The sequence below is a fragment of the Peromyscus leucopus genome, chromosome 12, assembly GCF_004664715.2.
Source record: "Peromyscus leucopus breed LL Stock chromosome 12, UCI_PerLeu_2.1, whole genome shotgun sequence".
Classification (NCBI taxonomy): Eukaryota; Metazoa; Chordata; class Mammalia; order Rodentia; family Cricetidae; genus Peromyscus; species Peromyscus leucopus.
In genome coordinates this window covers 70,864,180-70,892,067 of record NC_051073.1, presented here as the reverse complement: position 1 = coordinate 70,892,067, position 27,888 = coordinate 70,864,180, and the positions used below count along the sequence as shown (strand labels likewise).

Here is a 27,888-nt window from a genome sequence, read left to right as displayed (position 1 = left end):
AAATTTCTAGTTTATGGACTGTGGCGGTACATTCTAAGCTGCATGCAAACCATATTGTTGATACTGTGCAAAGTTGCCTTAGCTTTTGGAAGCAGCCTGTAGCCAGGACAAGGACAAAGTGATTCTGTACCTCTCTTACACTGCAGCACACTGTGCTGTGCTTTCCTGGAGCTGACATAGACTGACTGAGGAGGCATGTGACCTTCATATAGTCAACCCAGGAGCAATACCCAGTTTCCCTGGGATTCTGAACAGATTTAGGAAGTCTAATAATTGCCTCTGTTTCCTGATGCCTTTTATGTAACAGTAGGTGGTTAACTTGTACACTTGTCTAAGAATGACTTGTAATACACATGAGCTGGAGAACAGAAATAAATTGAAAGATTCTCCCGATAGAATAGGGAAGCAAAGATTTATTGTTCAGTCAGTTCCAATTACACTGTTGTGTTGCAAAGCAAGGCAGCGACACAGGATGTTCGCTTGTAGCTCTGCTGAGGTGGGATCAACCTCAAAAGAGATGGTGTCGGTGCGGTGTGCCCTGCCTGAGCCTCTGCCGAGTGAGTCACATGTGTGAAAATGTCTTGACACAGATAGAATCGTGGAGCCCACACTGTATCTGATCACAGAAATGTTACTGCATAATAGCAAGCTGGCTTTGATCTCCATGGGATTGCAGGCTGGGGGACTAGGAGGGGGTACATTTTGAAAGGTCATCTCTACTACTCAGGAAAAAGCAGAGTATCACATCCCCTGCATCTGTGAGCCTGGGTATCCGCATCGGAAATGGAGGCATTAGAGGAAAACAGCAAGTTATTCTTCATTCGTGAATGTGATGTTTTGTTTTGTTTTTCTTTCTTTCTTTCTGGAAGAGTTTAACATCCTGAATCCTTTCCCCTTTCTGTTGTAGTTGATGATATCTCACACCCACTGGTGTGTGAAGAGGAAGAAACTTCCATCCCTACTTTCTGTGTTAGTGATGTGGCATAATGTTTTCTGGAAATGCCACGCAATTTCAAATGTGACTTCTTTCTTAACTTGCGAATAGAGTTGACAACAGTGAAATCTGTCCTGTAAACAAACCCCCAAAGACTGGCTTTGGAATGAGTGGTAGTTGAATTCATACCAAATCATGCAAGTAGGAAGTCCCACGTGGATAGAACCTTTTCTTCTGTCCCTCAGCACATTAGTGGCACTGCCAGGCCTGGGGCCTTCCTCATCTAGTTATTCTCATTCTAGTCCAGCACAACTGACTCCAAGTTTTATATTCTGTGACTCACAGTCCAAATCTATAGTGACATGTATTATTTTGCTCTTATCGTAAATCTGCAACCTACTTTGAAAACTGATTTCACTGCTGTGCTACTTTTTAGGATATTAAATTCTTCCAGTCACATCTTATTTCTGGAACTCAAACAGGAGTTAACCAAAGGAATCATTTATCTCCTTTTATGATGTACTTATTGAACATTGTTGGGTGCCAAGCTGTTTTCTGGGCGGTGAGGATACAGCCACAAATAAAGCAAAATGTTTGTCCTTAAGGACTTTATTTTCCTGTGGGAAGGGATTAAGAAGCAAATAATCAAATATTAAAGTCTAATTAAACGCTAGAGGGAAAAGTGAAGATAAAACATAGAGGGAAAGGGATGGTCTGATGGTTGCTGATTTACCTGGGGCTTGGTGGGGACAGACTTAGGAGGAGGTGGCATGGGAGCAAAGCCATCTAGGAGATGATGATGCATGGTGTTGGGCACATGTCAGAGCATGTTCCAGACTGGCAGAGGTATGGATTATGGCCAGCACTGGCATGGGTCAGTAAGTAAAACACCTGGAATGAGCGCTGCAGCCTTTGATTCAGAAGACTCAAGAGCTGTGCAGCCAGGGAGGAAGCAGTCCCTCATCATTCCGCAGGGCTCTGGGTCCAAAGCTGAACGGAAAGGATAACATGGCTATGCAAATTGTTTTTGAGTATATGCTGTCTACCATTGGATGAACAGCAGTGCATCTCTTTTCTAAATACAGTAGGAGGAAATATGGCTTTGATTTTAAAAGGATATTAGTATTGGTCTCATATTAAAGATAGGCAGGTATTGTATTGACAAGAATATAAAATATCTAAATTCTCTATCTGCTCTGTTCTACCCTTACCTACTTAGTAAGACCTTACACATCTCCTTGCCTCTCTGTCTATGCCTCAGTCTTCCCAGATGTAACACAGGGAGCTGACTTAGTTAATTGGTCGCATCTCTGGGCTCCCAGTGCAGTAGATTGGAATTCTGGGAACACAAGTGGTTTCTTCTGATGACAGGTAGCCCAGTCTCCATCTCATGACTGACCCCATCATGAATGAAGGCAGCTCCTTGTTCACACATGTAGAATGTATGAGTTCCATAAGGCCCTTCAGTGATGGTGACAATTGTGTCCTAAATATCCCATCAGCTGTATGTGTGACGTGGCCTCTTTGGGGTCTCATGGCAGCGTAGAAGGATGAGATGTGCACAGATTGAAAGAGGTTCAGATGGAGGAGTCAGTGACACAGTTGGATTTTTATGAGTGACAGATGGTGGTGAAGCCTGAAGCTAGAGCACACAGGACACATTCAGAAAGACAAGCCTTTGAGAGTGTTGTTTCTCATTTTTATATTTCCAAGTTCACAGAATCAATGGTCTCACCCAAAACAGAATAACAAGGCCTCAATTTAGTCCCTCTGTCCAAGCCCCTTGGACTCTTCACACGGTCCAGTTACATTTGCCAATGGTTGGTTATTCTTTTCATAGGTCAGTGCCAGGAAGAGCAGTATTTTTACTAAAGAAAAGGTACCAACCATCCTCCAGTTTCTCATTAGAGAAAAGAAAAACACCTTTCTCGTAAACCCACTTTAGAAAATGTGAATGTAGCACTGTTCCTCCAACCATCTTCTTTGCATACTGGCTGTCCGCAGCCCTTTTCCTGACCTCCTCCTCCTCCCAGGCGCCGAGACCCTTCTGTCTGCTGGATCTGAGCATAGAACAGCACCTACCAGCCGGCAAACAGAAGGAACCATTGTTTTCTCTCCTGTACCTAGACGCAGATCCCACCACTCAGAAACAGTGGGCTTTCTTGGAGAATACTTCATATCTCTAGACGCTAGTTTCCCTGATAAGCAAGATAGGACATCTGGTTTCTCACAAGGCCAGACTTAGGAGGGAAAATGCGTGAAGGAAGTCTCTCGTCCACAGCCGGACATCTAGTTGATGCGGTTTCCCTTCCTCTGTGTGGTCCAGGGTCTCTGAACCATATTCCATCACTTGTGCATCTCTGGCCTATGCTACCACTAAAGTGCATTCTATCTCCCTATGGAGACAGCAGAGCGGTCTTTGGTAATCACGGTGGACGTTTCCAATTTAGTAAGGCATTGGGTCTCTTGGCATTCTCTGTCTCATTGTGGCGTTCGTTGGTTTGTACGTGTCTCATCCTTCGGTGGCCTCATAATCTGCTCAATGTAGTGTAGGAGAAGGCATCTAAAGTGGGATCCTGTAGACCTCCCTGCAAACACTGTCTCTCACAATAACCGACTGTCTGGTTGATGCTGGACCAGTAAATGGCATTTCTGTACCTTAGGTCTCTCCAGAGCTATGTAGGTTACTGAGGACCATTCACTTTGGTTTGAGTTACTAGATATTGCAAAAGAAAGGCCATTCCTTTTTCTGTTTCCTTCCTTTTCTAGAATAAGAAGTTAGATGTTCCCTACCAGAATACATGGTTACCACATAATAGTCAGTGTCCAGCTAGTGTAAGAATCCTACCTTTAAGGACTGGGCTTCCTGCTTGATAAACATAATTAAATGCATTTAATTAATATTGCAGTTTGCAATTGTCATTTACCTGTTGTCACTGAAGTTTCCCTTGAAGATATGGATGTTCTTTTCCATGGTTTAGACATAAAACCAGCTGTGAGTTGAAATGATTTGTCCACATATCATAATTGGTGCTGTGCAGCCTGAATTTCAAGCAGGTCACTTTCCCAGACCCAGTCCCTGTCAGAAAGGAAAGATAATGCCCAATCTAACGTCAGACTCATCAGTTCTTAAGTAAGCCTGCATTTTCTCCCCTGAAGATGAATTAGACCTTTTCATCATCTCCTTTAGCCTGTGAGAAAGTCTATTTTCCTGTTATTCTCTAGTTGAAAGTTTGTTTTTCCCCTGTGGAATACCTGCTGTATACAGTGTTAGGAAGCTTTCCTTGTGCCAAAAATCTGGGTAAAGCAGTCTCTGTTTGACGTAATTAAGGCAGGACAAAGTGTGGAAGAGGGAAACACTTCTTGATGAGGAAACTCTTGGGGAGTAGATACGGCACCTGGATAACACTGGTCTGATGAGAACAGAAGGTTCCCGAGTGTTCCCTGTGTGGAGTAAGCACAGTCAGTTGGGAGGAAGGGCCATTTGGTCTTAGTTTAGAAGGACTCCATAGAACATGGGAGCACTTTATGCACACGCACGCATGCACGCACACACGCACAATGGCCTGACTACCTATAGCTCTGGCCACTTCAGTTCATAGACTACAGACTATCTAGATGAAGTAGGGTCATACATTTGAGAAGGGTGGACATAGCTGAGAGAATTAAGGCATTACACTGTGTTGGATTCTTCTGAGTGTCAGCTGGGATTGTAAGCATCCATCCTTGCTCTGGTTTGAGGTTGTCTGCAAGACGGAACTTATTGGTGTCTCTTGAACTTCCATGCGCCAGAGTCCCCATGGATCAGTGATCAGTGCTTAGAGGAGTGAATCTCTGCCCTCCTTCATCAGTGCCATGGAGGAAGGCAGACGATTTTCCTCTATAGAATAACAAGCAGGTTTTTGTGTGTGTGTGTGTGTTTTTAATGAGCTACCAATAACAAAATAAAACTTCAGCGGAAGAATTGACAGCCTGGATCTGTAATCTGCCTGACCTGACAATTACAAGAACTTATTACCGCGTCAGCCTGCCAGATGGATCTCCTTGAAATGTAACGTGCTGCACTTCTGAATTCAATACAGCACGCACTTCCTTCTCTCCCCCCTCCGTGTTTGTTGAGTTTGGGAAAGAAGCAGTTTTACTTGAACTAAACCCACTCATTTCAAGTGTGTTTAATGACAGCAATATGTGGCAGATAAAATAAAATCCTACGGCCTCCTTTGATGTTTGTTTTAATTTCAGACCTTAGTGAAAGAATACAGAGAAGATAAAACAGTATGGCTCAAATGGAGGATTTGAAAACAAATGATCTATTATCATAATTTTGCAGTTTCTCTCCAGCAGCATTTGGGAGGTCAGATGAGCTGAGCAGTATTTATCGAGGTTGTTGAGGATTATGTGGTACTTGTGGCTGCAGCTTTAGGATGGCTGGCCCAAATGGCTCACCCTGCTCACACATAAGCGGACTGAGCTGTGTCAGGTCCTAACTCTGAATGTCACAGCTTCCATCACCCCTGTTCCAATCAATATAGTGACTTTTCACATGCTCTGTGAGGCCACTCATCAGGCCTGGATGTGATATATTAGGGCACTTCATGGACATCCTGGTTTTTAGCTTTATGAAATACTCAATTCTCTTTACATTAGAGCATCAGTTCTCAACCTGGGAGTTGAGTGGCCCTTTCACAGGGGCAGCATATCAGGTATCTTGTATATCAGATATTTACATTATGATTCATAACAGCAGCAAAATTACAGTTACAAAGTAGCAATACAGAGATTTTATGGTTGGGGGTCACTACAAGATGAGCAACTGTATTAAAGTGTTGCAGTATTAGGAATGTTGAGAACCACTGTCCTAGAGAATTTGAGACTATATGGAGGGGAAGAGAGAAGTCTTTTCCTTTCAACCCAGTTTCCACAAACTAATTGCCCAGGTAATAATTAGTAGCCCTTTGTAATGCATTAATATGTTCCTAGTGTACACAATGCATGCTGCAGGTATGTAATTGTGACATCACAAAGCGTCACTATTACCTACTTCTCTATTTCACTCTTCCCCCTTCTGTCTTGGCCAGGTAGAAGGAATAGGCATATATGTTTTCCTGCTTACACAGAACCGCATAATGCAAAACATAGCATTATTTAATGTATCCTATTGCTGGGCGTCAGCTTTCCTTGATTGTTACAAAGTATGAAGATGGACTGCCTCCCTGGTCTGTTTCTGTGTGGATGTGAATTTGGAGTTGAATTCTACCATCACTAATCATCTAGTCCTCGTGGTAAGTCATGCTATCCATCCAGGATTCTGCTGGGGATGCATAGTTCAGATCAATGCAGGCATTTTTTCTAAACAAACACTTGTGGCAAAGAGAGAACATTGGGAGGAGGTTATCTTCCATAGCCCTGTAGTTTGGGTGGAGATCCTAACTGTACACAAGGAGTAGAGTAGTCTTATAATAGTTTTGTTTATTTAAAAGTCACCACTCTGTGTGTAGATGGGCTTGGACGGAGGAGAGGAAAGGGAGAAATATTGTAACCATATTATAATCTCAAAAATAAAAATCTAAGAAATACAAAAAAAAATGGTCATCCCATTTTGAAGGTTCAGCTTTTATTCTCAGAACTTTAAAAGAAAGCCACCATATTTGTGCTGAATTCCAAAGTAATTTCCAGAATTTACAGGTCACAGAAAAGATTATATTCTGAATTTCAAAGTTATTTTCATCTTAATAAAGCATTGTGTATTTGCCCAACCAAAAAAAAAAAAAAAAGTCACCACTCTGGTGAGATAGAACAAGAAGCTTAATACGGTAGAAATACCTACCATAATTAAATATGTTAATGTAGCACTACATTATGAAAAATACCTTTAGCTTATTCTTTGGTAAGGAAGAAAGGTTTAACATAATCATACTTTATTTTTAGATGTTTGAATTCTCAGTACTGAGTATGGTATGAAAGTCCAGAAAGTGACGTTCATGTCCCAAGTCCCATTGTACCTACGCCATTCCAAGTGTTCTTATTGGATGCAGTTGAGAGGCACTGAGCTCATCTCAGTCACTTTTGTGAATTACACAACATCTTCCAGGCATTTCCCAAAACCACTGGTGATCTGTTGTGTCTTAACAAACATAGAGACGAAAAATAAGCTCTCATGTCACCTCTCTATTGTATGTTTTATTCACTATGTTAATAAATATATTCGTTTTGAAAACCATCATATGCCATATGACGCAGAGTCCTGTTTATTAACATTATAGTACATTATACCAGAATAAAGAAATATTCATCAGGTTTGTTTTAGTTGCGTCCTCACGAGGCTCAGGAGGTCAAGATGATGTTGGAGGGTGAACATTTACTGTAGACAGACAAAGAAAGAAAAAAATACAAAAGAAAAAAAAAACAAAAACATGTGTTAGTTAGAAGACCTAGCCTCATGGAGATTTGGTATATAGTTGAAGACCCGACATAGCTAGATTGTTATCCCCTTGGAAATGAAACCCTGGGATTTCCTTGGTCCCTAGACAAGGACTCGGTTAGCTTTGCTCACTCTTTCCTCCCTGCTGCTGGTGGTTCTCTTTATTTTTCTTGTGGACATAAGGCGAATGTCCCTCTGTGGCCTTGTGGCTTTTTTGTACCATCCCTGTCTTACCCCACTTCATCCCTGTTCGTGGTTACTCCTTCTCTGGATGCTTACACTCAAGTGCCCGAGGCAGGGAGGCCATTATTTTAGCTGGTTTTTCTCCAGTACAAATTGGGAAGGGATTCATCCTCCAACACAGCTCATGGGTATCTGGTCTGGTTTGGGTGTAGTCTTCAATCCAATGGTTGTGGCCAGAGTTAGAATTACCTGTTACACAGCTGTGGCAATGCATTAAAATAAACAAACGTTTCTAGAGTCTCTGTGCTTAAGCAGAGCCATGGGTGTAGACAAACTCTACATTTTTCATGCTCCTCTATCACACTGAGACTCTAAAACGTGGGTAAATTGAATGAGATTTAAGATTCAAATAAACAAAACACTTTCAGAAAACAGACAGCCAATGTCTCCTGTTTAGTAATGGAAATTTCTGCAAACAATTCTTTTGGAGTTTCAGTTTTTCTGTAGTAAAAAGGGAAGAATAACAAAGATAAGTGTCCTCTGCTTTTTCTCAAGGAGGAGAAGGCCCTTGTGTAGGGAATGGAAGAAAGGAAGGTTAGAGTAGGCATTGAGGGGTGTGACCAACAGTAGAGCAGGAAAGACTTTCCTCAGCCATGTGGCTACCCATGATCCTGGAGAAAGGAAGGGTCTATCTATAGACACTGATAGGTAATTAAAAAGAATCTAACCAATGGAAAAAGAAACTCTGCTACATAGCTTCACTCATCTCAAAAGTAGGGAGCAGTGTTGTGTGTGGATCAGGGGGTGCAGGTAAAAGAGACACTGGGACAATGTCGATGGAGTCTGAAGTAAGGAATGCACACATCCATTCAATGATGTTCCCCCGGGATTCAGTAGAAGCTGTCATGATCAGGTCTGTGTTATGTTTCTTGTCTTTCTCAATACTCTGAACCAGTTCAAAGCACATTGCCACCATCTATAATTCAAGGTTAGCCGAAAAGCAGTGTGAAAACCAGAGTAACAAATTTTAGCAGAACTTTCATTGTGACTTCAGAAAATAGAATGTGTAGGTCTCCACCTGTGTCTATAAATAGAGACTTCAGACAGATGGCATCAGTGTGTGAGCCTATCATTACCAGAAATGTATGGATTTGGCCTTGAGCTGAAGGGAAGGACTTGATTTCTGCATAGATAGCCTTGCCTTACTGGTCATAGCCAGCACTGGCCACCTGAAGTTCTCTCCTGGCAAGAGATTGCCTCTTGTATCCTTTAGAAGTTAGAGAAACAGAGAAAAGCATGATATTGCAGGCTGGAGTCACAGTCTACCTGCAAAGGGCTTAACCACCTTCGCCCTGTCTCTTCTCTCAGATTCACTACAAGGTCAGTGTCCCTTCTCCTCAGAGCAGTGAGTCAAGCAAAGACGGGGGCCGCCTGCGTCTCCATGAGTGATGCTGTCCTGTGAAAATCCATCACGAATTTCCCTTCTGGAATGGAACCGTGGTACTATTTGAGATATACGTGTAAATATCAAACCTTCTTCCTAGAATAAGGAGAGAGGTTCCACGGGCTAGAGGAAAGCAGAAATATGCAATTTCTCCAGAAGGCTAAAAGCGTTTAGGAGGCTGAACGGCGATGAAAATGCAGTTGTATTGTGTGAGTCGTTGATGACCGGGTGAGCCTGGTGAAGTGGTGGGCGTCACTGACTGGCTGTCAGTGGTCAGAGGGGCAGGGGGGAGGGAGAACTTAAGGAGTCAATGTGAACGAGATCTTCGGCTTGTTTTCCCTCGGTGGTAGCTCTATAACTCAGAGAATGGATCCCCCTGTTTCCTAGTGCCTCTCCTCTTGGCCTCTAGATCCACATTTTTCCATTTGTACTGAGATTGCATTTTGAATTTATAAATCAACTGGGTATCTTTCTTGCACTGGCTCCTGGAAGGATAATAGTGTTAGCTAGTCTTCTAGTTAGTATAAAGGTCACAGGGCCTGGAGAACACTATTCCTGTCAGCCTTATCCCTTCATCTACTATATTTCTACCCAACCTTCATCAATCTTAAGGGGAGTTGATAGTATTTTGGCTGACTTAGGTTTCTTGATAAAATTTGCTTTTAAAAAGAGATCCTTCTCACAGGATTATAATATAAATAGATCACTGCAAAGGTTTGCCTTTCCAACAAAATCCACATCTTATTGGCTCCTATAAGGAGGGATAACAACAAGTTTTTATGTTCCTCCTTTCACCAGTGATCAAACTAGTATTTAAAGAAGTTTAGTGGAAGCTCATGTACCTAACCCTAGTGATGAAGTCTTTCTCTCGTGATGTTCTCCATTGTTTATTCTCTTGGGTTAAATAGGGCTTTCATATGTGTAGCTAGAGTTTTCCTGCCTGGCCCACAGTCAGGACAAATCTTTGTCACCCGCCAGTCCCATAGCTGCTCAGATCCAACCAAGTAAACACAGAGACTTATATTGCTTACAAACTGTATGGGCGTGGCAGGCTTCTTGCTAACTGTTCTTATATCTTAAATTAACCCATTTCTATAAATCTATACTTTGCCACATGGCTCGTGGCTTACCGGCATCTTCACATGTAGCTTGTCATGGTGGCGGCTGGCAGTGTCTCTGACTCAGCCTTCCACTTCCCAGAATTCTTCTCCTCCTTGTCCCACCTATACTTCCTCCTGCCTGACTACTGGCCAATCAGTGTTTTATTTACTAACCAATCAGAGCAACATATTTGCCATACAGAACATCCCACAGCACATATGGGTAGAATACATCCTTCCAAGCATATGCATATCTGAATATATGGGACAAGAAACTTCTTGTCCCAGCAAAACATTGCTTCAAAGTCACAATATACTTTAAAATATATGAATTTTCAGTGTATGTACATTACTTAGAAATTTTTGAAAATGGGACTAACACAGTAATGAACACTTGAGACAGTTGTGAAGTAGTAGTGATCCAATTAGTCTTAAGGTGCGTTCCCATCCATTTTTATTTAATTAAAATATAATTATATTGATTTTTCCTCCTGCTCCTCCCTTCAACACCTCCCTTCTTACCCTCACTCAAATCCATTGCCTCGTTGTCTTTAGCCATTGTTGTTATGTATACACGTAAATGAATAGAGTGCAAATGCAACCAGCTGAGTCTGTTCGGTTTTGCCTGCCTGCCTGTATGTATGTATGTATGTATGTACATACATACACACACACATATATATGTATACACACACACACACACACACACACACACACACACACACACACACATATCATCAGTATTGGATAACCAATAAAGGGACTCATCCCTGAGGAAACCCAATTCTCCCACTGAGAAGTTGTGAATTGCTTGTCAGTCTTTGTCTAGGGGTGGGACCCTGTGATTCCCCCACCCACACTGGGATGTAAGCGTTGCCTTTAAGCAGCCATTTTGTTGAGATTTCATGTTCAGAGCTGTCATTCCTGGGAGACACAACCTCGCATCCCTTCCTGGTCCCTCTGCTGCTCAGATTCTGTTCAAGTTGACATTTCAAGCTGTTTTAAGAATTGTTGAAAGTAAATTTTTATTGTTTTTTTTATGAAACATGACAAATGCTTAATGCATCTTACTATGGTTAAGGAATTTAAGTAACAAACAATAAAACATCAGATGTAAAATAATGAGAAACATTCAGTATTTGAAGCCTCAGAGGAACTTTTACCACATTTCAAGGTTGTTGTTTTTCAGATATTTGACATTAGAAAATGCATAGAAATCCCTTTATTGAGAAACTTTCAAATGCTTGTCAATCTGGACCCATATTCTTGTCAAGAAATGCAAGTTAGCTTTGTCCTGTGAGGAGATGGTACATCTAGGGGGTCGCGTAGTGTCCCCGAGGGCTCAGGAACAAAGGGCCTTTGAATGAATGCATGTGTGAGAAGTATTGTTTTATAATAGGACTGACTTTTTGGATTTAGGAGGAGAATCTCTAGACCAGCTTTAGCTTTACATCCTCAGTGTCTCAGCTCCTAATGTTTTGATAAGCAGATACTGGGCTTGCTTCTCAGTTTATCCTGTGCGTGTTTCCTAGGCAATAGAAAAGGCTCTCGTCCTGGTTGCTTCTCCTAAAGCTAACGTTAGATTTTCGTACCTGGTTGAGAATTTAATATATCTCGATTCTTAAATGTGGGAGCGGGACTGAGCAGACAGTTTTTGATGAGTTTGAGATGATATTTCTGATATAAGAATATTTACCAAAAAGTGCATCTTTTAAAACTACCATTTAAAACAAACACAACAAAACTTACTTTGCCATATGAATTATCAGAACTCTGAGCACCGTACATACAGTTCAGCGAAGAACACTTCACTGGTTAAATTACATCATGAAGAGAAGCAAACCTGACTCCTGCTATCATTTTAATTTTCCCAACATTATTACATTTTAAATGTGTTCATTTTATGTGTATGTGTGTATATGGAGGGGCATTCATGGTGGCCAGAGGACAACTTGTGAGGACAGATTCTTTCCTCCTACCACGTCAGTGGCAAGAATCAGACTCAGCTTGCCCAGTCTTAGCAGTAAGCATCTTTTCCTGCTGCTTCTTCTCCCAGCTCCAATCTTGGTATCTTATGGACTTCCCAGAGTTGTAGCTGTTTGTCTATGCGAGGCTCTGTTAAAATTTTCTAAGCATTGTAACTATGGTTTCATACAAATTAGTCTCTCTGGTCCTTTATTTCCACATCTTTAATATGAATCTGATCATAGATGCTATTTTATAAGGTTGTCAGGAATATTAAATTTTTAACACTATATCCTTATTCTGTGAAGTATCTACTTTTTAATTTATACATTAATTTTATTAACTTTTTATGTGTATGAGTGTTTTGCCTACATGTATGTCTGTGCACCACACACATGTGTGCCTGGTACATATAGAGGCCAGAAGAGTGTATCAGATCTCCTGGAACTGGAGTTGCAGGTGGTTGTGGGCTGCTACATGGGTTCTGGGAATCAAACCCGGGTCACGTACAGAGCAGCAAGTGCTCTTAACTACTCAGCCATCTCTCAAGTCCCAAGTATCTGCTTTTTAAAAGTCAGTTTCTTAGAGAATGAAATCAATCAGATAAACAGGCACTATTCTTTTTCTTCATGTTAAAACAAGTAGATGTATTCCCATAATCTAAAGCATTGTGTACCGTGTTTGTGGTGGTTATTACAGTGCTTATCACAGTGCAGTCTTACAGAATATTACTGCTATCATTGGCGAAACACACGGCACCATATTCGTAACTGGAAGACACCTAACCTACCCCTACCAATTACTGCACTGTCAAGCAGATATTCTTATAATTCCCGGCCTTTATTTGAGATAATAGAACCTACAGGACTTTCCACAGAGCACGCAACTAAAAGACTTACGTCACAGTGTTTTATTTTTTCTGTATTTCCCTTATTGTTTTCTGAGTCCTGTGTCAGGTGAACGCTAGTGATGAGGTGAATGCTAGTGATAAGGAATGAGAAAGAACTCAGGTATGTGGGGTTCTTTATGTGACCTTATACAAAACAGAGATTAATGAAACATAAAGACAAGAAACAGTAAGTCACAACCCAAAGTATGTAGTGACAGGGATCAAAAGTGCAGATAGACGTGTCTGTGCGGTGCTTTCTGAGACGGTAGTCCAGGGCTCCTCTCGGCAACTGGCCTCGGAAGAGAAATCTTAAGGTCACTGTGACAACTTAACATTGGTAGTTAGTCCATGTTCCCCAAGGCAGGCGTGAACTTGGGTCATTTTTGTAGCTGACATGAGCCTCCGAGAAACAAGAGAGATTGATGGCTATAGTTGTAAGAGAAGGAATGATTTTAGGATCCAGGTAGCAGCCACTGGGGAGCTTCGTTTGGGGAGCAAAAGAAAATTTAGTACTAAGGCTTACGAGCTCAAGTTTAAGTGTGTCTGAGCGATTCATGTCCCCATGAGAGGTGTCAGCCATCAAGAGTCCTTGACCCTGCCTGCTTGGTGAGCACACTGAAGACTGTAGCTGGAGAAAGACTTCCTCTTGTGTTTAATGTCACCCAGTATTACTAATATCTAGTTGAGTCCCATACCTATTTAGATGTCACTCTTGGAGGGGTTTTTAAAGCTTCAAATCTACCAAATACAAATTTCTCACATTACCAATCTTTAAAAGAACATTCTTTATACCCTATGGAATTGTTCCATTAGTAAAATCATAGTGATTTTTTTCAACTTCTGTAATTCTTTGTATTATTTCTTTTGACACCAGATCTTGAGAAATTTCACTTCTGCCTTGAAATAAGACACCTCACATCAAACCAAGATATTTTTATTTCTCTTTCTAATGAATATCAATACTTGGGATGGGAGACATGGCTCAATGATTAAGGAGGATTGGCTGCTCTTCCTGAGGACCCAGGCTGGATTCCAAGCACTCCTATTATGCCTCTCAACTGTCATTAACTCCTGAAGATGATCTGATGCCCTCTTCTGGCCACCACAGGCATCAGACAGGCACATCAGATATGACACATAAAATTAAAAAATTAAAAATAGACAGTGACCTATATTTTCTCCATATGGCTTTAGCGCCATAGCCAGGCACTCATAATCGGTGCCCGATTTCAAAGATGACAGTGATCTAGGTTAGGAGGTACTGTTGGCATTAAGGCCTTAAGAAGGCACGCCTTTGAGAATCTGTTGATACGTTTGTTCCTCTGTAGGAACCAATTCCTTGTAACTGAGTTTATGAGTGGATCTTGTAGCTGCCATAGGGATCCATTACATTACTACTGCTTTACCTGCTGAAAAGCCTCATAGAAATTATTCCTTTGCAGAAAGTAGAACCTTAATTTTTTTTGTTTGCTTACGCTATAGCCAGCATAATGGACCCCTCAGGGCACAGTAGAGTCAAAGCATATAATACCTTTGTCAAAGCATATAAAACATTTGAGAGGTTAAACTGTAAGGAGATAATTTGATAACTAGGGTTTTTTTTAAAATATATTTCAATATACAGTTCACTTTTCTTTCACATTTGTAGATCAAATTAGCTTTTTAAGGAGTTGATCAATACATTAAATTCATAAGTATTTATTGAGTGCCTGCCATGAGCTAGAGACATTGTGTGTGCTCGACTTAAAGCCCAGCTTGTAGTGACATTTACATTAACAATATCCTGTGTGGTGTTAAATGCAGGTGCTGAGGATCAGGGTCGGGTACTTTGCATTGCTCTTGGAAGCACAGGAAAGTCAAATGTTGGCAATTTGAGGAGGTCTTTGAGAAGCCTTCCGAAGGGTTATGATGACGTGTGTAGTCTGGAAATCCGTGAAATGGAGAAGAAAACACTTTTCTGGGAGAAGCCGTGCTGCAGCTCAGAATTACCTAAAGATACCCGAGCAAGGGACAGGTGGGAGGGATAGTAGCTGCTGAGCTTTGTGGGTAGAGAGAGTCTGTCCTCCCGAGAGGCAAGTGTGAGTCTGCCCTCTATGAGGTCACAAAGAAGCTAGAGGCCAGCTGCAGGGTATGTCATGGTGTATGGGTCACAGAGTTTGCCACAGTTCAGTCGTCTAAGCAGTTGACTCAAGCAGAAAGTCCTACAATTCTAAGAGTAAGATGTGTATAAAAGATTGGTGTTTCCAGCTTTTTAAGGAATTTGAAGTGCTTGGAGAATGGAGTAAGTGGACGAGAGGAAGAACGTGTCTGAGAGCATACATAGGTGATGAGGGGATTTCGTGCAGTGCATTGATTGACTTTGTGTATTGTGTGCACCCTGTCCTGTAGGCTGCTGGGGAGAGTAGGGGCATGCCTGAAGAAGAACTCGGGAACATTGAAGGTTTGTGATAACGATTTCCGGTGTGAGGGAGAGGCAGCTCGTGGTAGACCTAAACTGAAAAGGCCTTGTGTTGTGAGTGGAAGCCAGGTTCGGTTCATCCTTGTGTTCGCAGGCAGTGTTAATCCGGGCAGAATGTTGTGTTATAGAAAGCCTCTTGATGTAGCCTTCCCCCAGCTGCAGCTAATTAGTTCTTACATTTGGAAGTTGTTCTTAAAAAAGATATCAAATACTAACCGACATTTATTAAGAATTTTCAATATGACTTTTGTTAGTTAAATTACTCATAAGAGTATTCATTTCTCCGTATTTTACAATTGAGGAAATTTTAATGGAAAGGTGCTACCCACTGGGTGATTATGTGCACAGATGTGGTCTTCTAGCCAAGACACTATGGCTCTGAAGTTTAAATACATGAATTGACAACCCAACATACACTTGAAAGTACTGGTACTCTGTGTGTTAGGGAAGAGTGATTCTAGGCAAGGTTTTCTTACTTTGCTTTTGAACAGTTCAGGGATTATAATACAATGATAGATTCATGCAATACTTATCTCATTCTGGCTGTGAAAACATTTAGCAATTTTATATCCATGTCCTCCACTTCTTATACCAGCTATAGACAACTCCACTAGTAGTAAGAAACTTTTAAATAAACATTTTAGTTTATTTCAGTTTTTGTTTGTTTTAGCATTGTTACAAATAATAACCTCACTAATTCAGGAACTTGTTGGTGAGTGAACTTGGAATTGTACTCTGGATGAAATTAGTACACCTGGTTTATAATTGAGTGTAAAGAAGTATGAAAAGCACTGAGTCCTTTCAGGAGAGCAAGCACGCCCTGGTCCTCTCTTGAGTCTCTGCATACCTTATACGGAAGGCAGATTTATAAATGGAAGAGAATTCTTATATGATCCTTTTCAAGTTTTTGGGTTTTTTGGCTTTTTTTTTTTTTTTTTTTTTTTTTTTTTTTTTTTTTTTTTAGATCATGATATCATTTCCCACTTCACTTTTCTTCCTCAAAAGTTCTCACCCCTTGTTCAAATGTTTGGCCTCTTTTTCATTGTTGTTGTTGGTATTGGTGGTGGTGGTGCTGGTGGTGGTGGTGCTGGTAGTGTGTGTGTGTGTGTGTGTGTGTGTATTCCTAAATATATAAATACAACTTGTTCGATCTGTATAATATTACTTGCATGTATGTGTTTTTGGAGTCCTGTAAAATCTTGGTATGCTGGTCGAAAAGCTTGGTTTTTGTTTTTTTTTTTTCTAGAAGCCACTGATATTTTATATTTTGCATTTATGAAATAATGGAATGTTTGCCATTTTTAAATTAATTCTTCATCTATTTAAAGTAAAATAATGGTCTCCATACATAGTAGAGAAGTAATCACTCAGTATGAAGAATATGTGCCATCGAGGGTCTTGGTGGACAGTTGTTCTCAGGCAGGGACATCAGATAGGCCACAGAAAAGTCACTGTAGTGCCCAAATAGCCGAGCCTGCTTGGTAGCACAGAGCTCTGGAATGCCTTAAAATAAAAATTGCAAATGCAACAGATTTAATCAATCCTAGTATTTCTCTCTCTTATTCTCCAAGTCCCAAGTTAAAAATAAAAATTCGGCTGCCTCATTTTCCTATGTGCTAGTTAGTGGGATTAGCTTGAGCTCTCTACAGGAAAGCAATAGATATCGTAGATGCCATTGTGTGGTGGGTGAAAGCCCGGTAGAGATAATTATACAGTCACTCCCACTATATTACCCTTCAAAGAAACTGAGCCTAATATTCTCCTCCTAAGCAATTTAACCAACTTCTAAAAAAAAGTATAAGATATTATTTAGAGAATGAAATAGCTACTGTATATAATCAGAAGGGAGAATTATAGCCAATTATTACACTCATTTGATAAGTGTATAAAGAGCTATACTCAAAGCTTTGTATGGAACCTCCTCAGTAATTGCTCATTTCTGTTAACTGTCCTGCACAAAGGACAGTTGAAGAGCTACTTTTAAAAAAGTCACCCATTTTAACAGTTTCCCCCTCGGCACAGGCTAGGTCTAACTTCATGCTCTGTGGGATCAAGCTCATTTTGTCCTTCAGATGTGGAAGGTGATGACTTTTCTTTCTGTTTTGCATTTCCAAAGGAAATGCTCGTGTATAAACACACAGAACAATAAAGTGCAATCAAACTATGTTTTGCTATCTAGCATGCATATATATATATATATATATATATATGTACATGTAGGCCTGATTGTGTCCGAACCTATTCTTGGTATGTATACTCCACTCCAAAACACCAGTGTTTTCCAAAGATAGGACTGTATACAGAACTTCTGGGAGTAAGAACAGCCCCAAATCGCCCAGCTTGTCCACCCGTTTTACCACCAAGCTGGCAGTAATATTGGGGCTGTTTTTCCCTTGATTTTCTTTAAAGAGAATAAATATGTGTGTTAACATTGACACTTCAAAGATTGAGGACATACATTTGTATTTACTATTATATTTTCTCCATCAAGCCAAACATAAACAAGAGTCAAAGTTGAATTAATTGCTATTAAGAGATGCTATGTAACATAGATGTATGGCCAGACAGCCTTTACAAGCAGTTGTAAAGAGATACCCTTTATATCTGACATACCCCTAGAGGAAACACTGTCCATGCCTTGCCTGCAGTGTTCAACAAGTGTTTTAGTCTCTAGATGCTTCATGAAAGGGTAGTGTCTAAGGCTGTATCCCCTGCCCAAACAGATGTGGGAGTGAACCGTGGCATCCACTGAATTGTGAAGTATAGCATCAGTCACATGCTTGTACTTAGAGTATAAAGCAATACTCTAACTTTTAGAGTATAAAGCAATACTCTAACTTTTAGAGTATAAAGCAATACTCTATCCTTTCATCTTGAGTTACTTCTTGATTCCAACTGATTCCTACTGGTCAGGTGGCAGTCCTGACATAGTAGTTACACTCTGTGCATGATCATCAAAGTTGATCTTGAACATTGGTCACCTGGAAGATGGTCCTGGTGACAGAGGAAGAGACGGCTGCTGTCATTTTCCTGCTGGCCTTTATGACAATAGTGTGGAGAAAAATGGAATTATTATCACTCTCAGTTGAAACTTGATTCAAGCACTGAACTCTAAATGTGAAGAATTCTTTAGAACATTAAGAATGCTTCAGTTTCCTCCGCTTATATATTTATTAATAATGATAGTGGAGTTGCAACACATGGTATAATAAAACCAATGTGAGTAATAATTACAGGCCATGTCTTTCAATAAGTGTACATTAAAAACTGAATGCAGAAACAGTCATGATGTGAATGACAGTGTTTTTTGTTTCTAACACTATGATAGCTTAAGGGGACGTTTTATAGTAAGCAGTGTCTTTGATTTGATGAGGCATCTCAATAATCACTCAAAGTGGTATGTTCCTCACTAGAAGTTAATATTGGCAGGTCCATTATCAGGATGGAGGGGCCTTTGGGCCTTTGACTCCAAGAGTGCTAGAAAAGGAGGTTTGGGAGTTCTCAGAAGTCTGAAGAACTTGAATTCTGACTATCTAAATGTGATTTGCCCAAAATATAGTTGACAGATATTACACAACCTTGGGCTGAAAATCATATCTGTCAAATGTGTGTTTCTTTACCATTTTCCCCTCATTTTTATGAAGATTAAGTTGAATGACAGAGGGAAGTCATGCTGGAAGCTGAAATAGGCGGTCTAGGTCAGAGCCCAGGTGGCCCCAGTCATGAAAGACTCCACATCTGTCTACTGCGTACTTCAGCCATTCTCCTCTGGCTTGACCATCATATGTTGAAAGGGCCTTGGCATGTATTTCAGTAGCCAACATCTCAAAGTCATTGATCTCTGTCCCAAGCAAAAAGCACACTATCTGGACGTGGCAATTGCCCCTTTAGCTTACAGCTCATTTGCTGCAGCTGTTTACCGGATCCCCCTAGCCATAGGGTGTCAGAAAGCTAGAAATATTTAGAATGGAGCATCCATGCCTTCTACTTAGTGATATAATGACAATGGCTAGCATCCTGGAGCATTTCCCTTGTGTGGGCAGTGTCATAACGTCAGGAGGGCACGGCCCACAGAATCAACTGAGCAGGGTTCCTGAGGACTCAGAGCCTGAAGCAGCAATTATGGGGCCTTCATGGATCACCTCTATGTCCTCTGCATATATGTTATGGTTGATAGCTTGGTGGTTTTGTGGGTCTCCTAACAGTGGGAGTGTGTGTGTGTGGGGTCCTCTGATTCTTTTCACCTGCTCTTGGGACCCTTTTCTTCATAGAGGGTTGCCTCACCCAGTGTGATATGAGGGTTTATGCCTAGTCTTATCATAGCACATTAAGCAACGTTCGGCTGATATTTTTGGGAGGCCTGCCATGTTCTGAAGGGCAATGGAGGAAGAGTGGATCTAGGGAAGAAGTGAGGGTTGCTGGGAGGAGCGGAGGGAGGGGAAACTAGTCCGGGTGTATTGAAAACATACAAACAAAAAGAATATTAATAAACAAATTAAGGTATCAAAAGTAGTAGTTAAAAATCAAGTGTGTTGTGTGGATTGTATCCACACAAGAAGTTAATTGACCTCTTTGGGCCTAGTATAGACATGTGAGAAATGAAGGAAGAGGTCAATTAACTTCTTCAGGAGTAGGAAGCAGTGAGTTGTGCGTCTGCTGCAAAGTTGATGCTTCAGTTTACAATGGACCAGAAGTTTTGTTTGGTTTTGTCTTTTCTCATTGTGGAGATCTATCTCGAGCCTTAGGAATGTTAGGCAGTATTCTGCTACTGAGCTGTATCTAAACATACTGGGTTTTTTTTTTTTTCTTTCTTTCCTGGCATTTATTTTTAACCTATTCAAACGAAGAAACAAATACAGTTAGAAATGTAGATGTAACTGTCTTTTTAAATAAGAAACACAGAGCTGATTCAGAGATGAAAGCCAAGAGGTCAGAGCAATAGCTAAGAGCTGAGATTAAAAACCTTACCCTTCACTGCCGCTGCTGTCCTACCTCTCCGCAAGAGACCTACTTCCTGTCTGTTTGTCCTGTTTATTGACTTTCTGTTCTGCCTTCTCATTGGTGTAAACCCAACCACATGACCGCCTCGTCACTGCCTGTCTGTACAGACCTCCAGGTCTTCAGTGGTTGGTATTGAGATTAAAGGCGTGTGTCTCCATGCTGTCTGTATCCTTGAACACACAGAGATCCGCCTAGCTCTGCCTCCCAAGAGCTGGGATTGAAGGCGTGCATCACCACCGCCCAGTTTCTGCTATGGCTTGCTATTAGCTCTGACCCCCAGGCAACTTTATTTATTAACATACAAATAAAATCACATTTCAGTACAATTAAAATATCACCATATAGAAATTCTTAATACAATGAGAGATGTGGTTCCTCTCTTCTTCTAAGAAGACCCGCTTATCTTTGGCCTAGAATGACTGACTAAAAGGTGGCATGTGTGGTTCTTCACTTGTCTTAGCCTGAAGCCTAGAAGCACTCACCGTTGTTAGTTCATTCATTTTCTTTTCCATGGCATCTTCAGGAGTTCTCAGTGGCATGCTGCTGTCCTAGGAGAGGAAGCTACCGAGATTTCCATTGCAATGTTCAGTTTCGTGAAATCTCTAGCACACATGTAAAAGCAGAAAGGGTGTAGTGCCTGCTGTGGGCACTGGGCAGTTCTCAGGATCAGTGTGCTCACCTTTGCTTTATTGGATGGGGTGGGGACCTATGACTGCCCGTCAAGCAGAGCTTTGGATAGCACCGCATTACTTGGCTTCGTGAGATGGGCTAACGGAACTGGCCGCCAGTGATCACCTGGTCACGCCATTGCTGAGGGAGCTTTGAGAGGAGCGCGGAGGGCAGTATTGAAGAGTGAGCTGGCTAAGATGGGGATGCTCATCGATAGTTTGTAGAAGCTTGAGATGAAACAGTGTGACTGCATCAGTCACTTCTGGCCAGCTGTTGTATTGTCAAAGGGAAAGCCAGAAATGTGTCCTGAATGGGTATTGAAATGATTGTCCTACCAGCTTTCCTGCTCATGAGGCAATTAAAACAGAGACATGTGAGATCCACAATGGGTCCACAGCAGGAAAAGAAGGCTTTTCAGGCCCTAATGCCCAAAGAGGTCTATGCCAGCTGTACCAAAAGCTGGCCTCTCTACCTCTGTAGCAGCTGTATCTCTATCAATAGGCCTCTGCAGGAACATCCAAGGGTCCCTGGTCCACTCTATACCCCCAACTCAACTAAAGGGCGTATGTAGTAACTGGGTACCTTCCTCACGAATCTCTTGCAGCATTTAATTAGCAAATGTTCCTCAAGTGCTTTGAGCTCCCTGTTTGGGTAGATGTGACTGAAATGCAAAGTACCTTTCGTGCCTTATTTATTGCTCCAGCGAGCACGCTATATGCTGGCAGCATTTATCTTCATTTTAATTTTATCTCCCACAAATATAGGCATTAATTTAAATCACATACAGAACATAACAGTTTTTATAGAGGCAAACTTATTCCAGCGTGCTGCATTTTAATATCGCACTTCCCCATCTCTTCTCACTTGATTCAAGAATAGTATCTCTTCCTGCCTCAGCATTTAATCTTAGGACAACAGAAACTTTCAGTGTGTGTGTATTCTTGCTCTCAAACTTTAGCTTCCTCGCCGCCTGCCTGTTTGCTGACTGGAGGCTGTGTGTGTGTGTGGAGCGCAGGTAGATGATGCTTCCGTTCTGCTCCCTTTTACCTTCGTAATTCTTGATCTGAGGGCAGAGAGTGGGACATAAAGGATTTCACAGCTGCACTTGGGGTACCTTTCCTAACAGTAACACAGAGCAGAGAGCCCCCCTCTCCTAAAGCACATATGCCAAATAAGCTCTTAATCATCTTCCACTCCCCCTCTGTCATTTTATTCAAAGGACACTTTTCTGTCTTGCTCATCTCTACTCATGAAGGCTACTTACGCAGCTTGAGTCTTTCGGGAAAATGGACTTAATGGGCCCCCTGTATTTGTGAGGATGAAACACTCCAGTTAGCTGTCACACCCTAAGCAAGGATGATTTCCCCATCCTTAATTTGTGGCCTGAAAAGCTGCAACCCTCCTCAGTGAATTCTAACAGAACTGTCCCGATAGGAAACCTGTTCCCAGAAGTCAGGGCCTCAGTGGCAGAAACAAGAGCCTCAACAAAGACGATGTGGCTTTCAGAGCTCCTCAGGCTCTCTCCACAGGGGCCTTCCTTCCAGTAATGTGTTCTAAAGAGAAAGTATGACTCACTTTTCTTTCTGCTGGCCACTGGGTATCTAGGCTTGCCTTCTTGGTTGATGCCCTTATTTTTATACTTACTCTGCTTTAAACAAATGTACTGGCAACTCTTAGGTTTCTCATGTTCATTTTATAGACGCAGAAGTGAAGTCTTGAGAAGTTGACGTTTTCCCAGGTCACACAGCTGGCTGTGTGGCAGACAGGGCTGGGCCTGGTGCCCTCTGTCCACCCTAACTAATGTACTTTTGGAAAAGCTCCTTTCAGCCTAAATTCCTGACCTCCTATTTGTTGCTGACTCTTCCCAAGCCCTTCATTTGTGTGCTCTCAGGTGGATTTTTATCTGTGGTAAGAACATGGTTACCCTGGAAACTCACTCGCTAGAACAGCAATCCAATTATAGCACCATCACCAGGGTTTATTAAACTAGTGTGTTGCTGATGACGTAGACTTTTGATGGAAAGATGCTGTGAATTGGATTCTCACCATGTCTCAAGCCATGTGGGGTCACTTTAATCTATACTTCCAATTCAAACAAAAACATGTTCTTTATCTGATGGATGAGGTTTAGGGGGTGAACTGGGAAGATCCATTTGGCCATCAGTTTTCTGCATTTACTGTGGCTGAGGCTGGGGACGTTCTGTCTCTCCTCACACTGCATCTACACCCAGCCCAAAGGCCTGCTGGCACTTGCCTTGCTTGGATCTGCTCAGCCTATAGCTGCTTGGGCAGTTCCTGGTTCTCTCCATGTTGTCTGTGTAAGGTCATAGTTGGTCCAGGAGTGGTCATAGCCCTCCCATAGACTCTGCTGCTTCAGAGACTCCTCATGCACCAAGAATGTCCTTGGGTTCAGACTGATTGACTCAATCAACTCTGTGTGGCCAGAGTTTTGTCTAGTAGTACCAGCTTGCTGGAAAATGCTTGATTTATGCCCGTGGTTTGTGAGCTCACTGTTGATGCATGTGGCAGGCTTGTACTATTGAGCTGTTTACATCTGTGTAACATGGGCTATGCCAGGCACATCACCTGCTACCTGGTAATCGCCATCAGCTTCATTGTTATTATTATCAGTTATTACTTATTTCCAAGAATGTGTAAAGCTGAAGCTAGCAGCAGAATCCTGCTAACTTGCAGGGCTGTGCTCAGGGATGAGTTTGGGCACAGTACAGCTCAGGGCTCTTTCAGTGTCTTGACTTTCCAGTCTCAGAAAAGGATCACAAGCAGTCTCTATATCCTTGAAGTTGTTATTCTGGTCTAGAACTTAATCATCTTGCAAAGGGCATCTTTAGTGGGGCCTCATGTAAAATGATGGGGGCTGGGGAAAAGAGAGGTGAGGCTGCTGCATCTTCCTGTGGCCTGGAGAGTGACGTTTCCGGGTTTTATCTTTATCATCACTGAACAGACTTCCAGACACAGTAGTTCAGGTTGGTCAGGGGGATCCCACACCTTCAGAAATCATTGTACTTTCTGTGCTAGCCTTCTGCTTTCAAGATAACTTGAGATCCTCATTCAGGGTCTGGGGTGTAACCCGGTAATGTCCCTCTGTTCACTCCCCAGCATTCCCTGCGAGACTGAATAAGTGTAAGATAGCAATCTCTCTCACCTCCTTTCTGCTCATGCTTTTTATCCGTGTAAGATGTAATCACTTTCTATTTGTTTCCGATAGCTCATCTGTAGTTGTTGGATCTCAAACTAAAGAATCAAATTCTGTTTTATTTTTTCTGATAATAGCATATTGTCTTGTTTCTTAAATGAACTGAGCACTAACATTTCAATTTCTTCCACATCTAATGTGTCCTTCCCTCTAGAACCTCTGTGCCACCTGACTTGTGTCTGCGTTGGAGTCCACATGGATTACTCATTCAGAGTTTTAAAAAGCCAAAGAGGAAATATATACTAATAGTTGTAAGATGTGGGGGCATGGAGTCCTTTCTCTACGTCTGTCCATACCCCTAATGTTTAATGTGTGTTTGGTCGCCATTCTACATGCATAATTTTTACAGATGTTTTTATAAATTTCTACATAACACGTATTATGTAGAGGGCTTTCTGTCCCTGTAGCAACATCCCTGAGACAAGCAGCCTGTAATGAGCAGAGCGTTGTGGTTCTTTGAGTTCTTCGTTGCTTGGTTCTATGGCCTGAGACCTGTCGCCATGGCACTGTAACATCGTAGAGAGCACATGGAAGAGGCTGCTGCTTAGCTCATGCCTGAAATGAAAAGGAAGATGGACCATGAGGCAGGCCCATTGTGCTCTACCAAGTGTATGCTTTCAAGGATGTAATTGCATCCCATTAGGTTCTACTTCCTAATGCTTCTACCCCTCCTGGCAGAACCATCCAAAAGGACCATGCCTTAGTGTATGCTGGGTTTGGGAACATTCTAGATCCAAACTATAGCATAAACACATATATTTTAATATATAATTCAACATATATTGAACCAATTTATTTAAATATATGGTGTAATATATATACATGTATATACATGTTGTAGATGCATACAGTATATTTGACAATGTAGGACTCACGATATTTATAAAGCTATATTATAAACTATAATTCCCATCCTCTCTCGGTCCTTCTCTTCCTCTCTCCCTCAGCACCCCCCCCCACACACACACACACACCTCAACCCTTCTTCCTTTTCCTTCTTTCTTTCCAGAAAATCATTACCCGGGATCTTTCACAGCTGAAACTGTGAAACCTAGATCTTAAATATAGTATGGCTGAAAAATAAGGTGAGATTTTGTTTTACAGGAAGTAGTTTGCCCTTGCATATATAAATCCTTGACCTAGTATGTTTATAACAGAGGTATAGTTATTATTTTAAACATGAATGTCAGCATTTTTGGAACAGTTCTTTTTCCTCTGCCATGGCCCTGACCAGAGAGAAGTTAGTTCGCTTTCCTGTCTCCTCCCTTCTCCCTTTCTCTTCCCCCTCTCTTCACCTCCCCGTCTTCTCCTTTCCACTTCTTCTCCAAGTCTCGTTTCATTTTAACTAGTTCGGAAAGTTTTGACTGGCTTGCCTCTGCTCAGACAAGGGCTTTGGTCACCAGTAGCTAAAGCTAATAATTATTATTCCCCTTTCCCAAATATCTGCTATGATATGGATTAATTTTCCTCTTTCCTGGGACTCTCCCTGATAAATTTAAATGTAGTTGCCCCGCACACACACCCCACACACACTTTGAATGATTTATGAATCATCCCATGCTGTGATTACTTTTAGCCCTTTTATTATTTTTGTTTAGTATTTTTAAGAGGGAAATAGTTTCTCTCCATACGGGGACTTACTTTAGCATCCCATGCCTGTGGATTTCTTGCCAGTTGAGACCTCTTTCTTCTGTAGCAGTCTGAGCTGCCTCTGCAGCAGCCTGGAGTGGTCCACTGAGTCACAGGCATGCCACAGCTACCTCAGCCTGCAGTGCCTTTAGCAGAGGCTCAGCCTTGGGAGGAAAAGGCGGCAGCTCTCTGGGTGACTCTGTGAAGCTGGCGTTAATGTTGTAGATGGTTATGTCTCTGTGTCATTTCTAGCCTGGACGGAGGCTTGACTTTGCAAAATTCAGTGAAATGCCTTTCCTGTGTCTGTTAGTTGGTCATTTACCAAAAGAGGTGAGGTGCTAAGAGAGTAAACCTAAGTTTATAATAATTTACATGTATTTGGCCTTCACTGAGTAAGTATTACCAAAAAGCAGATGAAGCAAGCTTTGCTGACCAGTATTCCCACATGGATTCCTATGGCCTGAGCAATCCCTAAACCCTGCCAAATGCATACCTTGGGCCTTTAGGAAGATGTGAGGGGGTGGGGTTGGGGGATATGGAAGTGTGCATATGGATGTGCTTTAAACCTTTTTGTGTATAAATATGTAGAGGAAAGAATAACTGGGACCTGGGGGTGGGGTGGGGTTAGAAAGCCTGCATTTTAAACCTAGTCCTGATCAATCTCAACCCTATGAAGTTTATATACCCACCTTGCAACTTCAGCCATCATATCCAAAATAAAGATGCCATAGTAACATCTTAAGTCCTTTACACTGTTTCCAGTTATTTCAGTGCAGAAAGAACAGATGTGTTCATCAAGAAAAAAAAAATTTAGAAAAACTGAAGCAATCAAATAAAACAATGGAAAAAATAATTACAACTAGAGATCTAATTTTATTATTTCTAAATATCATTAAAGTTTAAAAACTACAATGAGGTAGGCGCTTAGGTTGAAATATCAGTTTCTATAAGGCATAGTACTGCTGTGCAGCCTTGTCTGCAAGGTGTCAATAGATGAATGAATGAATGAATGAATGAATGAATGAACATCGCCATCATGTTATACTATCCACTGATATTTTGTTGCTGAAACCAAACACTTTTCTCAATAAACTTGTTTTCCCAGTTTAAGACTATCTAAACACCTTACCTCATTATATTTATATACATTTGGGGAAGAATTTTGTTTCGTGAACTCACTCCCCTCTTTGTGACAGTTACCCTGGAAGGGGATCCCTGCCCCTACCTTGCTGAAGGGAAGTTGAAGTGAACACACTTGGGAAGTGTGTTCCTGCTGTTTTCTGCTTACAAGGCGGAAGGCATGTTTCTTCAGGAGTATCTGGCTGTGGTGTAAAAGCTTTGTATAGCAACAGACTACATTAGTCTTGGGGTCTGAGTGACATGTGTTAGCGTAGGTTTTCTACCCCATGTCAAGATCAGTATGCTTGATGATACCCACAGAAAGTCTTGTCAAAAGAACAGAAATAGGAGGGGGAATATATTGTGATTAGTGGTGAGCGATTCTCTGGGCAGCCTAAGAAATCAGAGGTCCACACAGCGGGGTAAAGACAGCAGGTTGGCTCCCCAGCCCCTAAAAGGCTGAGCCTGCTGCTCACAGAGTTTCTCCCCCATTGGCAGATTCTTCAGCCCCGCCTTACAACTGACTGAATCAGGCCCACCGAGATAACCCTCTGTCTTAACAGCAGTTGATTGGATTTTAATCAAATCTAGAAGGTATCTCCAATTAGTGTTTGGTCTCAGAGATGGTAAATGAAAACACCATTCTGCTTCCAACATGCTGGGACCTGAGAGGAAGGAGGAGCATTGCTTGTCAAAGATTACATACGTGTTCTAATCTGCAGTGTTGGCTGTTGCCTCTTGTGGATTCTATTTCGTATCATTTTTATATATTTTGCTTTCAGATTATATAGCATTTTAATTAAAAGATTATCTTCTTAAAATTTTAATTTAAATAGAATGAGCTCACTTTTTTCCTTCCTCT

General features: G+C 41.5%; 1 protein-coding gene across 6 annotated transcripts in view; it reads left to right on the top strand.

The window, feature by feature from the left end:
- LOC114697100 (LIM domain containing preferred translocation partner in lipoma) overlaps positions 1-27,888 on the top strand; it is a 611,216-nt gene that overhangs the window by 324,560 nt on the left and 258,768 nt on the right. Inside the window, exons 1-2 of one of the 6 annotated variants that reach the window (XM_037209814.1) lie at positions 14,600-15,217; positions 15,325-15,376. The exons of 4 other annotated variants lie outside the window; for them this stretch is intronic. In XM_037209814.1, the coding sequence (XP_037065709.1) occupies positions 15,213-15,217; positions 15,325-15,376 (57 nt within the window). In that variant the 5' untranslated portion in view covers positions 14,600-15,212. Of the gene's footprint in view, positions 1-14,599; positions 15,218-15,324; positions 15,377-27,888 lie in introns of those variants that run through there. One more of the 6 variants, XM_037209816.1, reaches the window with a different exon arrangement.